General features: G+C 41.7%; 2 protein-coding genes across 2 annotated transcripts; one reads left to right on the top strand and one right to left on the bottom strand.

The window, feature by feature from the left end:
• Positions 1–2,548: 2,548 nt before the first annotated feature.
• LOC125383693 lies at positions 2,549–5,293 on the bottom strand. Its single transcript, XM_048402397.1, has 3 exons — positions 5,252–5,293; positions 3,978–4,036; positions 2,549–3,377 (listed from the first exon to the last, which is right to left on the bottom strand). The coding sequence occupies exons 2-3, from the start codon at positions 4,030–4,032 to the stop codon at positions 2,611–2,613; spliced, it is 822 nt and encodes a 273-aa protein (XP_048258354.1). The 5' UTR covers positions 4,033–4,036; positions 5,252–5,293; the 3' UTR covers positions 2,549–2,610.
• A 5,359-nt stretch (positions 5,294–10,652) lies between these two features.
• LOC125383694 lies at positions 10,653–12,083 on the top strand. Its single transcript, XM_048402398.1, has 2 exons — positions 10,653–10,716; positions 11,185–12,083. The coding sequence occupies exons 1-2, from the start codon at positions 10,662–10,664 to the stop codon at positions 11,949–11,951; spliced, it is 822 nt and encodes a 273-aa protein (XP_048258355.1). The 5' UTR covers positions 10,653–10,661; the 3' UTR covers positions 11,952–12,083.
• The last annotated feature ends 2,023 nt before the right edge of the window (positions 12,084–14,106 follow it).

Raw genomic sequence — 14,106 nt, 5'->3', positions numbered from 1 at the left:
ATCGGCAGTACTTGCATGCTAAATTGTCACTGTTTGTATTCCCATGACATGCAAAACCTACCATGTTTGGTGCACTGTGTAGTCTTCGTTATGGAATACTGAAAGTGACATTCTCTCTTTGCTGGCACTCTCGCGATCTCGACTTTTGGAAACGAGCTAAATGTGCCCCCAACCCGAGAATGGGAGAACGCGAGAACGCGAGAATTGACCAAAATATCGCGTTGCCGCGATCTCGGATTCCCGGGTTTTTTTTACACATAGCACTTTTTGTCAAAAGTCGCCAACGCGGGAATGAGACATTTGGACATGATGCAAAATTTCGTAATCTCGACTTGTCAAATTAGGCCACAAAAACACGAAATCGCGAGAACGCGAGAATGCGACATTTCATTTTCTCAAGATCTCGCGTTTTCTCGTTCTCGCGTTTTAGACGCTGTCCGTGCGCATGCGTAATATCTTAAGGTCAAATCGCAAGCGCACATTAGTAGTCCTGTGGTCATGCTTCTTTAATGCTCTTCATTCTCCATGTAGCATTTAGCAAACTTGAGCATGACTTGAGCTTGAAAATGCTATGTAATGTACATAAACAAGGTCCTTTGTTGACAACAGTCCTCTCCAGATGTTTCAGTTTCCTATGTACTTTATATTAAAACCCTCAACATGCTCACTATAATTTAACAAAAGAAATTATGTACAACTATTCAATGATAGTGAAAAGATAAAATTGTCCGGAAGCTGGAAACAAAATATCACCGTCAGTGAGTGAGTGAATATTGCTTAAAGCCGGATTAGCAGTATTGCAGCTATTCGCGGCAACAACGTCAGTTATAGAAATAATCTCAGGCCAGTGAGTTTCTCAATGAGGTAATATTTTACACGGCTAACATATTCATTAAAACACAATTCTCGCAGACCAATTTGTAGCATTCGTCGAAAATGAGATTGCCACGACACCGTTTTCGCTACTTTAGTCATACAAAATTAATGAATAGATTTTCATCCGCTCCCACCGGCTTACGCCGGTTAAGTATAGTCGCCATCTTTACTGAGGCTTAGTTTCAAATGATGTACTTCGCTATTTCTGTTTCAAGTGGATGTATTTGAAATTGAATTTTGATTCTCAATCATATTAATATACCCAAAGACAGCCGGGTCCAGTTTATGTTTATCAGCTTAGTTTTCAAATAGGCAAGCTGTCATGTTGCATATCAGGAACAGGAGTTTATTTCACAGCCCGTTGGACAAAATGCGTAGATACACAAATGTACGGAAACGTATCCGTGATAACCCTTGAGCAAACACTAAATACACAATTAAGTGAGATATTTATCTGAATATCTTTGATCGGATATTTCATGAGCGAAAATATTTATTCAAAAGCGATAATGTAACTGCAAGATTTAATTTAAATTCAAAAGTCCACATCGTGGTTTTAAAACGAAACCATCATTTTTATCTTAATGACATATGCATAATGAGACATTTTTGTCTGTATGTGAGAGTGCGTGTGTGCGTAGGTAGGGACATTATGCAGTCGGGTACACGCCAGGCAGATACCGGGGATGTAGCCTGAAGGAAGGTAAGGCTGCCTGATTGAGTTGCACCTGGCGAAGAATGACCAGTCGGAGACTCTCAAATATCCTCGTAACTTCTGGCACGTGTGTGTGTGTGTGCGTGCGTGCGTGCGTGCGTGTGTGTGAGTGTGTGTGTGTGTGTGTGTGTGTGTGTGTGTGTGTGTGTGTGTGTGTGTGTGTGTGTGTGTGTGTGTGTGTGTGTGTGTGTGTGTGTGTGTGTGTGTGTGTGTGTGTGTGTGTGTGTGAGAGAGTGTGTTGCGTGTGTTGTGTGTGTGTGTGTGTACGTGTGTGTGTGCGTGAGGATGTGGGTGTGGGTGTGCGTACCGTATCAGTAATATCGACTTCCAGCACAAAAAATTATTAGGGGGCGGTCGGGTAGCCTAGTGATGAAAGCGTTCGCTCGTCACGCTGAAGACCCGGGTTCGATTCCCGACATGGGTACAATGTGTGAAGCCTATTTCTGGTGTCCCCCGCCGTGATATTGCTGGAATATTGCTAAAAGCGGCGTAAAACCATACTCACTCACTCACTCTAAAATTATTATGTTATTTAAAATTCTACGAAAACGGACAGCACAATTATTCTACTTTGTTAAAGAAACATTACGGTATTGTAAATCTGTGTTGGAGTGAGGGAGTTAATTTGGTTTAACGCCCCCTTTAAAAGAAGTCCAGTTATGTCGCGGCGTGTCAGCTTAATGTTGGAGGAAAGCCCAAAATGATGCAGGTCTCAAATGTTAACCACCTCGGTGAAACGCACGAGCCCGGGTATAGTGCTGACAAACCCAGAATCATCGGGGCGAATCGGGATTCGAACCCACAATCACTTTCTGGCAGTTTCTGGCGTTTCCAAGGGACGCAACTCTGCACAGCAAATCGCGGCGCCTTAGACGACTTGGCCAATCTGTGTTGAAGGTGTAAATAAGCCCATATCATGACATGAGAATGACCAATGTTTATGCTCTTTATTTCAACACCAAGAACATGAACAGAACAGAGGTTACACTGTGTTTAAACACATGCATATTGAGATATTTCTAGCAGACGTTGTCCTTGAGGACGAAATACCGGAAGTAGACATGAGTATCAACAGGACTTCCGGAACATGACGATGTCCCGCCGAAATAGTTGGAAAACAGAATGCCGTCGACTTTCACATCCGGGGATTCTCTGATTACAACGTTACTGACGTCGTACACTTTACCGACGCCCCCAACAACGATTCGAACGTAGCCATCAGCCTGGCCGAGTGTGTTAAGGCGGACAGTTTGCTGGATTGTGTACCAGGTCCCGTTCTGGAACTGGAAACTTCCGCTGCCCAGTCGGTGCCCCCAAGCATCATTACACTCCACCCCTTCAGTGGTACAGAACTCGGGTGTCTGCTGAGATGTGGTGAAGAGTGCCACTCCACCCATGCCTCCTGTTCTCCAGATGAAGCGGGATGTGAAACAGTCCTTGCCTGGGTCACCTCCAGCCGTACAGTTGACCCCGCCACCGTACAGACCCGGCAACTTTCCACCGTAGGCGAAGTCGAAGTTGTCGTCGAACCACACTTTGTAGGAGAGCGTCAGGCACTCCCTGGGCTCTAGAGGAGTGGAGTAGAACTCAGCTCCACTGTAGAGATCGGTGAGGCCGTAGGATCCCTGGGAGAGAAAGATGCTGCTGACTTTGTAGTTGCTGCCGTCGGGGTTTGGTTCAGCAGACACCGACTCCTGACCCCTGTATGTGGAGGTATCCATGTTCCAGTTCCCGCGCCATATTGTGTTGCTTCTTGAGGTCTTAGAGTTCCAGAGTTTAATACCAACTGGATGGAGAAATAATAAAAAGCGTTTAGATGAAATGTCATAAAGCATTAACGTGCTGTAGTGAAAAGTCATATATATAACGTCATGCATTTTATGAAGACGGAGAAATAGCAGGAGTGTGATATAAACGAGATTGATGCCATTGTGGTGTTGTAATATCAAGTAATCAATACAGAAATAAGAGGCGGTCGGGTAGTCTAGTGGTTAAAGCGTTCGCTCGTCACGCCCAAGGCCCGGCTTCGATTCCCCACATGAGTACCATGTGTGAAGCCCATTCTTGTGTCCCCGCCGTGATATTGCTGGAATATTGCTAAAAGCGGCGTAAAACCATACTTACCCACTCACTGAAGAAATAAACGATTCAGAAATAAAAATATTTCTGATAATCGTCTGAGTAGTTGTGGACTGCCATTAAGAGGTATAAAATAAACTCCAAATACAACACGTGGATTTATATTGCCGCTCGCGAACATTATCCCACCCCTTTCCTTTTGTCAATATCAGTAATACAGCTATTGATAGAAAGTCAGTTCAGTAAAATTCTTCTAACGGAACCACACGGACTAAATGGTCTACCTGTCTGGAGTGAGCGATCTTACCTGTAGAATGACTGAGAGTGACAGCAGCCAGGATGAAGCATAGAAGCTGAGACATCGTTCTGAAACAGAAACATGGACATTGTAGAAACATGGACATTGTAGAAACATGGACATTGTAGAAACATGGACATTGTAGAAACATGGACAGTGTAGAAACATGGACATTGTAGAAACATGGACATTGTAGAAACATGGATATGTAGAAACGTGGACAGTGTAGAAACATGGACATTGTAGAAACATGCACATTGTAGAAACATGCACATTGTAGAAACATGGACATTGTAGAAACATGGACATTGTTGAAATATGGACATTGTAGAAACATGGACATTATAGAAACGTGGACATTGTAGAAACATGGACATTGTAGAAACGTGGACATTGTAGAAACATGGACATTGTAGAAACATGGACATTGTAGAAACGTGGACATTGTAGAAACATGGACATTGTAGAAATATAGACGTGCAGTCGAGGATCATGGACAAGGCCATTCCAGGAACATGGACGTGGCCACAACAAAGGTCATACTACGAACATGGATATTAACAGAAACATTGGAGATAGCATATATGATGGAGTTTACATCAAATAGAGTTGATCTAAAGTCGCAGTGGATATCGTTTTCGGCTATATCACGGCGTGTCAGTTAAATGTGGGAGGAAAGTCTGAGGTGATGCAGATCTTAGGCGTTTACCACTTTAGTTAAACCCATGCATACGGTTATAGTGCTGACAAACCTTGAAACATAATACTGGCGAATCTTGTTCGTACCCACGATCAAAGGTCTCTGGTACACTAAATGACGCTACTATACAGCCATTTGAGGTGCCTCTGGGCGACTGGGCCACTCGTGCCCCCATAAGAAATAGAACACTGACAGAAACACTAACATAGACAAGTTTATTGCAATAGCTCTATCGGCACTAATGGCTTATATCGGAATTGTTTATATATTCAATAATCATATGAACGTGTCATTGCTGTAGTTTCCGTATATAAAACAAATGTCTTCACTCAGTAAGTCAGTTCTAGCCGACATCCAGAAACGGCGATTAGTTTGGCATATAAACAGGTGGCACGTATCATTGTACAACATCTGGAAATACAACCATATATAGGAAACTACGTTTATAACGAACACGCTTATAACGACCGTCCTTTTTGTGTATATATGTTGTACATCTGCTAATAACCAACTACTGTTATAACGAATTCAAATTAGTGGTCCCTTTGAGTTCGTTATAACCGTAGTTGACAGTATAACATACCTTGGTTTGTTCCGTTCTGTTCCGTTCTGTTCTGTTGACGCCGTGTAGAGTGAAGATTCAACGTATGTGCCCTGCTTATAAACGACTACACCTTATCGTAGGATCGTTTTATTTGTTTATAAGTGATAAGTGAACTCCGTATTATCTATATTTCATTACTTTATTAAAGAGGATGCATTGATTCAGTTTCCCCCAGGTCACGATGACCTGAAAGACCACATGTATGGCGACGTCATGAAGAATTCATATGCACCTGCTCAGTCTGACATATTATGTCATCGCGCCTCCGTGGTCTAGTGAGCAAGAGCGTCTGTCAGGATATCGGATTTCATGATTTCGATCCCCGCCCGTAAATACAAAAATACGGTTTTAAGATGGTACTTATTGTTACCCTGTCTCGCGCTCGGCATTAAAGGGCTAAAAAGAGGACTGATCGGCCAGGAGTCAGTACACTGTGTCTGAGTGGGGTATGCATGTTAAACAGCGGCATGGTGATTCAGTTGGCTGGCACTAAAAACCGGCACTAAAGTACTCACGGAAATGAAAAAAACCTGTTTTTTCGATCTCGGATTTTATATAAATGCAGTTAATATACAAAATATATAAATATTAAAAAAACTCAATTAGTACTAATTGGGCCTTGGCACAAATACAGTGTATCAAAGGTTTTTATGTCTTTTTACATGTAAAAGTGTGTAAAAATATGAACAAAACAGATTATTGTGAAACTGAGCATAACCAGGTGTTAGTAGACCAAGGTGAATGTCCATGACCTATGACACCTTGACGACAGGTGAAAACAGGTGCTTGAAACCCACGTGCATGTGATTTGTCAGTGGTTAATTATTTGTGAGTGGCATTGTGGGATAGTGAATCATCGTCACAATATCAGAACGTAAAAGTAACATATTCCCTTCTCAAACAACAACTTACATGTCATTATTATTATGTACATAAACATAGCTGTTATATATTTTTATTGTTGTTTTGATAACTTTTTTCCAGGCTGATTTGCATAATGCCTACAGCCTGTTTCTGCCATGTCAATTTTGACTTAGTTTTATTTTTGAATGTTGAAAGTGCCTACAAATTACCTCCTGTAAAGTACATTTTGTATTGAGCACTGAGATAAAACTAGCAAATCCAGACTAGTACTTTTCTAGTTGTTTTGTTATTTCGTATTTACATCTACGTAATGCTTTGTGTCGATTATTAAATCCAGCAAAACAGGGTTTTTTTTCATTTCCATGAGTACTTTAGTCCCAACCACAAACTAAAAACATGCACGTCGCTATACGAGTGAGACATAAACCCCTTCATCGCACATAATGTCAATGCGGGGAGTATAAGATTGGAATGGCTGTGTAAGGTTCGTCCAGATTAACTGTACACATTTTGAAGTTTTCTAAAATATTGTTTCTCAATGGTGTAGTTTGTGCTGAGCAATATATTTTAGGCTAGAGTACACCATCAACTGTCTAGATAGTGTATAATCCATATTGGTTTCAGAATAGATGTATTGAACTATTATTCCATGAGTGAGTCCATTCATGATCTTTTTTAATGTTATTTCAAGAAGGCAGTGGTTAGAACATATTTCGGAATCGTGACTGACAAAACGTTTATTCCTCATATTGATGTTTCAAGTTTAAATGTAAATACCCAAGGTGAGGTGAAAATAAGGTTTAAACACGTGTGTGCGCGTGTGTGCGTGTGTGTGTGCGCGTGTGTTTGTGCGTGTTTGCGTGTGTGCGTGTGTGTGTGCGTGTGCGCGCGTGTGTGTTCGTGTGTGCGTGTGTGCGTGTGCGTGTGCGTGTGTGTGTGTGTGCGTGTGCGTGTGTGTGCGGTGTATGCGTGTGTGTGCGGGTGTGCGTGCGGGCATGTGTACTAGTCCGGACTAATGCTGGTATTATAGAACTAGCTTACTGAGATACCATGCTGAAGATTAACGTGGATATCTCACTCACACACGTGACAGTAACTCCAAATCGATCAGTTCTTGTTTTTAAATCTAGAAAACCCTTCAAAATGTGTCAAAAAACCCAGAAAACCCCAATACAACCACGTGCTATATCTTGTAAACCCCGCTATGACATTAAATGATTCAAAAAGGGGTTTAAAGGAGCGTTCAAGATTATTGCACTCATATAGCGACGTGCATGCACGTGTGTGTGTGTGTGCGTGCGTGCGTGCGCGCATGCGTCCGTGTGTGTATGTGGCTGCTTGTATACGTTCTAGTACGGTCTCATGCCGGTTTTATAGTACTAACCCACTGAGCTACCGTACCGCGGTTACCCCATCCAGACACAGTTTACTGACTCCGAGCCGACTATTCCTTGTTTTGTCCCCTTAATACCGAGCTCCAGACATGGTAACAACTGCAAGTGACATCTTTTAAAGTCTTTTTGTATGATGCGAGCGGGCATCGGACCACCGACCTTCCGTTCTCGTCGCAGGCGCTCTATCCACCAGGCCCAAGAGGCGGTCCTTGCCCTGCCTTTGAGAACTGACATAATATGCTGCTGATTATCCGACAGAATATGATTTACCTTTGAATAATCAATCTCATTAAAATCACATCTTAGTTCTCGCTACCGCTGAACAAAGATCTGAGGATATCCCATTTGGGGTCACGTCAGAACGACCTTTCATCCGACCAATCAGAGCGTCGCTTACCAGATCATGAAAGTGATAGTCGGAATGTGATTTCTAATCAAGCAGCCTCGAAAACTTTAAAACGGAGTATTCCGAACGATAGTTACGGACTTAACGACTGATTCTATACAATCTAGACGATATATTAGCCATTCGAGAATGTTCTTTTGTTCAGGTTTCAAAATTTTAAGCGAGAATTTGTCAAAATATGTTTCGAAACGTAGTCGCCAATTTGAAATTAGTGCCGTAAAGCACGAAAAAGCTGCCTTCTGATTGGCTAATGTCGACTTCATGTCAGTATTTCCATTGATCGGTCAGAGTTGGCGAAAGGTCGGTCTGACGTGACCCGTAATGGGATGTCCTCAGATATTTGTTTAGCGGCAGCGAGAATTAAGATCTGATTTCAATGAGATTGTTGAATAATATACTCCTGTATTTTAACATTTTCCACCGAAATGACAGTTCATGAAATAATAATAATTTGTTTCGCACACATCTCGAAAAGTAGTAACCCTAGATGAATCGATGATCTTGAAATATTTGAAGTTAAATGTTTTTAGGGAACAAAACCCAAACTCACATAAAAATGTAACTAATATTATACTGGGCTTGTCTATTTCAGTAATTTGCAGATACTTGCATTCAAATAGGTAATATTTTGATATCTCGTGATTCCTCTGTGTTTATTTTAATACTTCAACTCCGCGGCGATACAGTGATGCGTGGATCAGACTATGCTTCCAGTACTCCATGCTTGTAAGATCCAATAATGTGTTTAGCTGCGGCGTAAAACAGCTTCCACTCATTCCTGCGTGTACTACCATATCGTTCCCCGACTGCTGACACATGTTCTGATTTAAATTTGATCTGCTGCAGTTTGGTGTTTTCCCTGACATATTCTCTTTGTTGTCATTATTAATTTATTCCAACTGTGTTCCACTGCGAGACAGCTGAGAACGTGACGTCAAGCCCACATTGTCTCATGATGCTGATAATGATCTACATTCAAACGTCCAGCACACATACACACACGTGCCAGAAGTTACGAGGATATTTGAGAGTCTCCGACTGGTCATTCTCCGCCAGGTGCAACTCAATCAGGCAGCCTTACCTTCCTTCAGGCTTCATCCCCGGTATCTGCCTGGCGTGTACCCGACTGCCTAATGCCCCCACCTAATAAAATCTCTCATCATCTCATCATCTAATTAACACCGAACCCCGAGTGGTACCTAATATTTGTAATCACTGAGCCGTACCGACTCGCTTTCTACACACTGCAGTTTTTGTTACAGCATACCTCTGAAAATACATTCATTTTTTTGTTAGTATGAGGTGGTTCAGACAAAACTGTTTCAGACAAAATAGATTAGTTCTAGTTATATATATTTTGCGGCGTTCTTACTGGTTGTATTCTCGAACATTACAAGCAAAGTTTGGTAATTTGTATTTGGTGTTTATTCTGAAACTACAGATGTTGAAGTGTTGTGGAATGTCATCGCCCTGATATTACTGTTGATGCTTCTACGAGATGAGGCCTGTGTGTGTTCACAGGCCCTGTCAGAGTGTGTTCAATTTACGGCCTCGCTTATCACACACTTGATTTGAAACCCATCTCTAAAACATACACAAGGTTAGTCGTAAACACAGCATCTTAGAAAAGTAATAAAGCTTGCACTAACACCATGTGTATGTAATACGGTATGGTTTTGCCGTGGACTATGAACGTAAACGTCAACATGAAGCTTGACGTTATAATAGCTCATGGCAAAACGATACTTTGTAGCACTACTTACGGGGGTAGGGTAAACGTTATTTCGTAAGTACAGTGACTCAATCTAGCAGTACTTTCTGATATAACATTGACTACATTGCTATAGCAACCCGAGACTGTGTCAATGTAAGTGGAGAACACTTGTGACATCTGCGCGCCTACGCATAAATCTGCAGGTGGTCTTTCGCTAGGTCACCGTGACCTGAGGGAACGCGGAAATATTGAATGTAATAATACTCGTTGATAAAGTAATTAAATGTGAATTAAATGGTACACGTATCCTATCTACCAACACAAACAAAATGATCCGACGATAAGAAATACCCGTTTATAAGCACAGCACCTCCGAAGAATCGTCACTCCACGTCAATAGAACAGCGTTGGACAGGTATGCTACCCACAGTCGAATAGTGTCACTTTTTATTAAATAACGCATAGTGCCCAACTAACCTTCATCTTCTATAACAGCGATTCTCTAAGTGAACATAACTATTATGATTGAGTGATATTTCGATAACAGCAACACTTATTCCGATTCTGTGACTGGAATATTACGCTCGTTTGTAAATGTTTTGTATCTGAAGTACACTTAAGGTTCTAATTTGTCCTATATATTCAATGTCTTATGCTCAGTATATGAGGGGGCGGCGGGTAGCCTAGTGGTTAATGCGTTCGCTCGTGCGCCGAAGGCTCAGTTCGATTCCCCACATGGGGACATTGTGTGAAGCCCATATCTGGTTTCCCTAGCCGTTATATAGCTGGAATATTGCGAAAGGCGGCGTAAAACAATACTCACTTCGTTTATGTCACAAAGGTATTATTCTTTTAATGCCTATGTGTTTTATGTCCGTTATTGTCCATATGTCCATATATCTGTAATATCCGTGTTTCTGATACGTCCTTGGTAGGTCCTTCACGTGTTGTGTTGTGTTCTTCACTCCGATAATGTTTCGCATGTTTGGGGTACGTCAGTGTTACAGGACGATGTCTCAGCTCCGATACCTGCTCCTGGCCGCTGTCACCCTCAGCCATTTCACAGGTAAGATAACTGACCCCCGTACAGGTAGATATATAAACCCATGTAGGTATTAAGTATATACGAAACTCATTCTTGTATTTCTGTTACAAAATGTGCCTGGAAGGAACCGGTCTTGATTGTGTTTCACTGAATGTAATGTTAAGAGGCCATCATGTGTCCCTTAATGCGAGGTAAAAATTATATGTTTTCCGATTCTGAGTATTTTGGGTATTTGCGTCGCGAAAGTGAATTTTAACATTGAATTTGAAACCATTTATATAAAGCAAAACAATGATTTAAACTGTATACATGACACTTCACAGCACGTATATGAATTTAATATTATATTTAAACAAACTTTATGTTTTCCTCCCTCCAGCTCGGACTAAATTTACATACACACATTATTATGCTTTGATTTCCCTTAATTACAACATACTAATGGCATATTACCTACGATTGTTATATCAATTCTCCCCTTCTGACTAGATGGTATTAAACTCTGGAACTCTAAGACCCCAAGACGCAACACAATATGGCGCGGGAACTGGAACATGGATACCTCCACATACAGGGGTCAGGAGTCGGTGTCTGCTGAACCAAACCCCGACGGCAGTAACTACAAAGTCAGCGCCATCTTTCTCTCCCAGGGATCCTACGGCCGCACCGATCTCTTCAGTGGAGCTGAGTTCTACTCTTCTCCTCTAGAGCCCAGGGAGTGCCTGACACTCTCCTACAAAGTGTGGTTCGATGACAACTTCGACTTCGCCTACGGTGGAAAGTTGCCTGGTCTGTACGGTGGCGGGGTCAACTGTACGGCTGGAGGTGACCCAGGCAAGGACTGTTTCACATCCCGCTTCATCTGGAGAACAGGAGGCATGGGTGGAGTGGCACTCTTCACCACATCTCAGCAGACACCCGAGTTCTGTACCACTGAAGGGGTGGAATGTAATGATGCTTGGGGGCACCGACTGGGCAGCGGAAGTTTCCAGTTCCAGACCGGAACCTGGTACACAATCCAGCAAACTGTCCGCCTTAACACACCCGGCCAGGCTGATGGTTACGTTCGAATCGTTGTTGGGGGCGTCGGTAAAGTGTACGACGTCAGTAACGTTGTAATCAGAGAATCCTCGGATGTGAAAGTCAACGGCATTCTGTTTTCCAATTATTTCGACGGGACATCGTCATGTTCCGGAAGTCCTGTCGATACTCATGTCTACTTCCGGTATTTCGCCCTCAAGGACAACGTCTGCTAAAACCTGCCCAATTGTGTTTTCTCTCAACCTCGAAGTTTCCACATCCTCATCATCGTCATTAAAAATATAATAAATGGGCATCATGTGAACATAATCAAAGTATACCAGATGTTATTTGAATTTAAATAAACAGTGAAACACACTTTCTGTTTTTGTTTTACATATTCATATTTCGAAACTTGTCTCAAGAGATTGTTTTAGGCGCCCTGCTCCCAAACATGTTGTGTATCCCTTAGCAAGTGACTTTGTTTGATGTTGATGGATCAGTGTGCACTCAAATTTCACTCTCATTCCCATTGGGAGTATACACCAAGGTTTAGTCATATTACAATTCCATCCTACCGGGTACCCACTCACTGCTGGGTGAAGAAAGGCTTTCTTTTGAGCGAAACCCTTGAAGACCCAGACAATGTAATGGCTATGAACATTCACTTGGTGAACTGAATCTGAAGCATTATTAATGGACTTATATGTTCTGATATACACGTCAAACAGCTTTAAAATCAATACAAATCTTGCAGCGTAACTTGTCTGTAAAAATAACGTTCTGACATACAAATAAAATGCAATATGTGTATTTTATAGACGCTTCTGTGGTTTCTCTAAACAATCTCCTGTTTCTAGTGCATTTGTCACCATGACCATTCGACTTGTCCCGCTGCAAATGCAAATGAGTAAGTGTATGTTGCTTAACGCCGCAGTCAACATAGCACTTTTTGTCAAAAGTCGCCAACGCGGGAATGAGACATTTGGACATGATGCAAAACTTCGCAATCTCGACTTGTCAAAGTAGGCTACAAAACACGAAATCGCCAGAACGCGAGAATGCGACATTCTATTTTCTCACGACCTCGCGTTCTCTTGTTCTCGCGTTTTAGACACTGTCCGTGCGCATGCGTAATATTATAAGGTCAAGACGCATGCGCTCGTTATTAGTCCTGTGGTCGTGCTTCTCTAATGCTCTTCATTCTCCAAGTAGCATTTAGCAAACTTATGACTTGAGCCTGAAAATGCTATGTTATGTACATACACAAGGTCCTTTGTTGATAACAGTCCTCTCCAGATGTTACAGTTTCCTATGTACTTTAAATTAAAACCCTCAACATGCTCACTATAATTAAACAAAAGAAATTATGTACAAATATTCAATGATAGTGAAAAGATAAAATTGTCCGGAAGCTGGAAACAAAATATCACCGTCAGTGAGTGAGTGAATATTGTATAAAGCCGGATTAGTAGTATTGCAGCTATTCGCGGCAACAGCGTCAGTTATAGAAATAATCTCAGGCCAGTGAGTTTCTCAATGAGGCAATATTTTACACGGCTAACATATTCATTAAAACACAATTCTCTTTCGACCAATTTGTAGCATTCGTCTTAAATGAGATTGCCCGATGTTTTACCACAACACCGTATTCGCTACTTTAGTCCATACAAAATTAATTACGCCGGTTAAGTATAGTCTGAGGCTTAGTTTCGAATGATGTACTTCGCTATTTCTGTTTCAAGTGGATGTGTTTGAAATTGAATTTTGATTCTCAATCATAATATACCCAAAAGACAGCCGGTGTCAGAGAGTGGGATTTCCCCCCTAGCCTAAATTCCCCCCGGAAAAGGGGCTATATAGCTAAATTTCCCCCGGGGAAAAATGACTACATAGCCATATTTCCGCTTTAGAGTCAGATTGTCCCCCTTAACACAAGGGGAAGTATGGCTATATTGCAGAATTTCCCCTATATCCCTCAGATTTTTCAATGCAGTATTAAAAAACATAACCTACTGCACCATTTAACAAACACTGATCAAACAGCAATGGCAAAAGCGAACTTCTTGCATGCCATATTTGACAGAGAAATTGGAGTTAAACGTGTCTCAATTGAAAACAAGCTTTTAGGAATCCTGTATAACAAGTTTAGTGTTGAAAACAGAGGATTCCGACTTGCCACTTGTTATTCATGCCAGAGAACTTATTTATGAACTGTTGCTGGATACTAGTAAATACTTCACGTCAGTGATTTTCTACAATGCAGTGATTAAGGGTGTGTTTGAATCAACAAACAGCAAAACAGTGGAAGACAGTTATATTTTAGAATTTCTGGAAAAGTTTTGTCCTGTGTTTCTGGCGCAATAGACCAGCTTGAACTCCAACTCCATT

The sequence above is a fragment of the Haliotis rufescens genome, unplaced genomic scaffold, assembly GCF_023055435.1.
Source record: "Haliotis rufescens isolate VD_foot unplaced genomic scaffold, xgHalRufe1.0.p SCAF_26, whole genome shotgun sequence".
In the NCBI taxonomy this organism is placed as follows: domain Eukaryota; kingdom Metazoa; phylum Mollusca; class Gastropoda; order Lepetellida; family Haliotidae; genus Haliotis; species Haliotis rufescens.
This window is presented reverse-complemented; position numbering and strand designations above follow the sequence as displayed.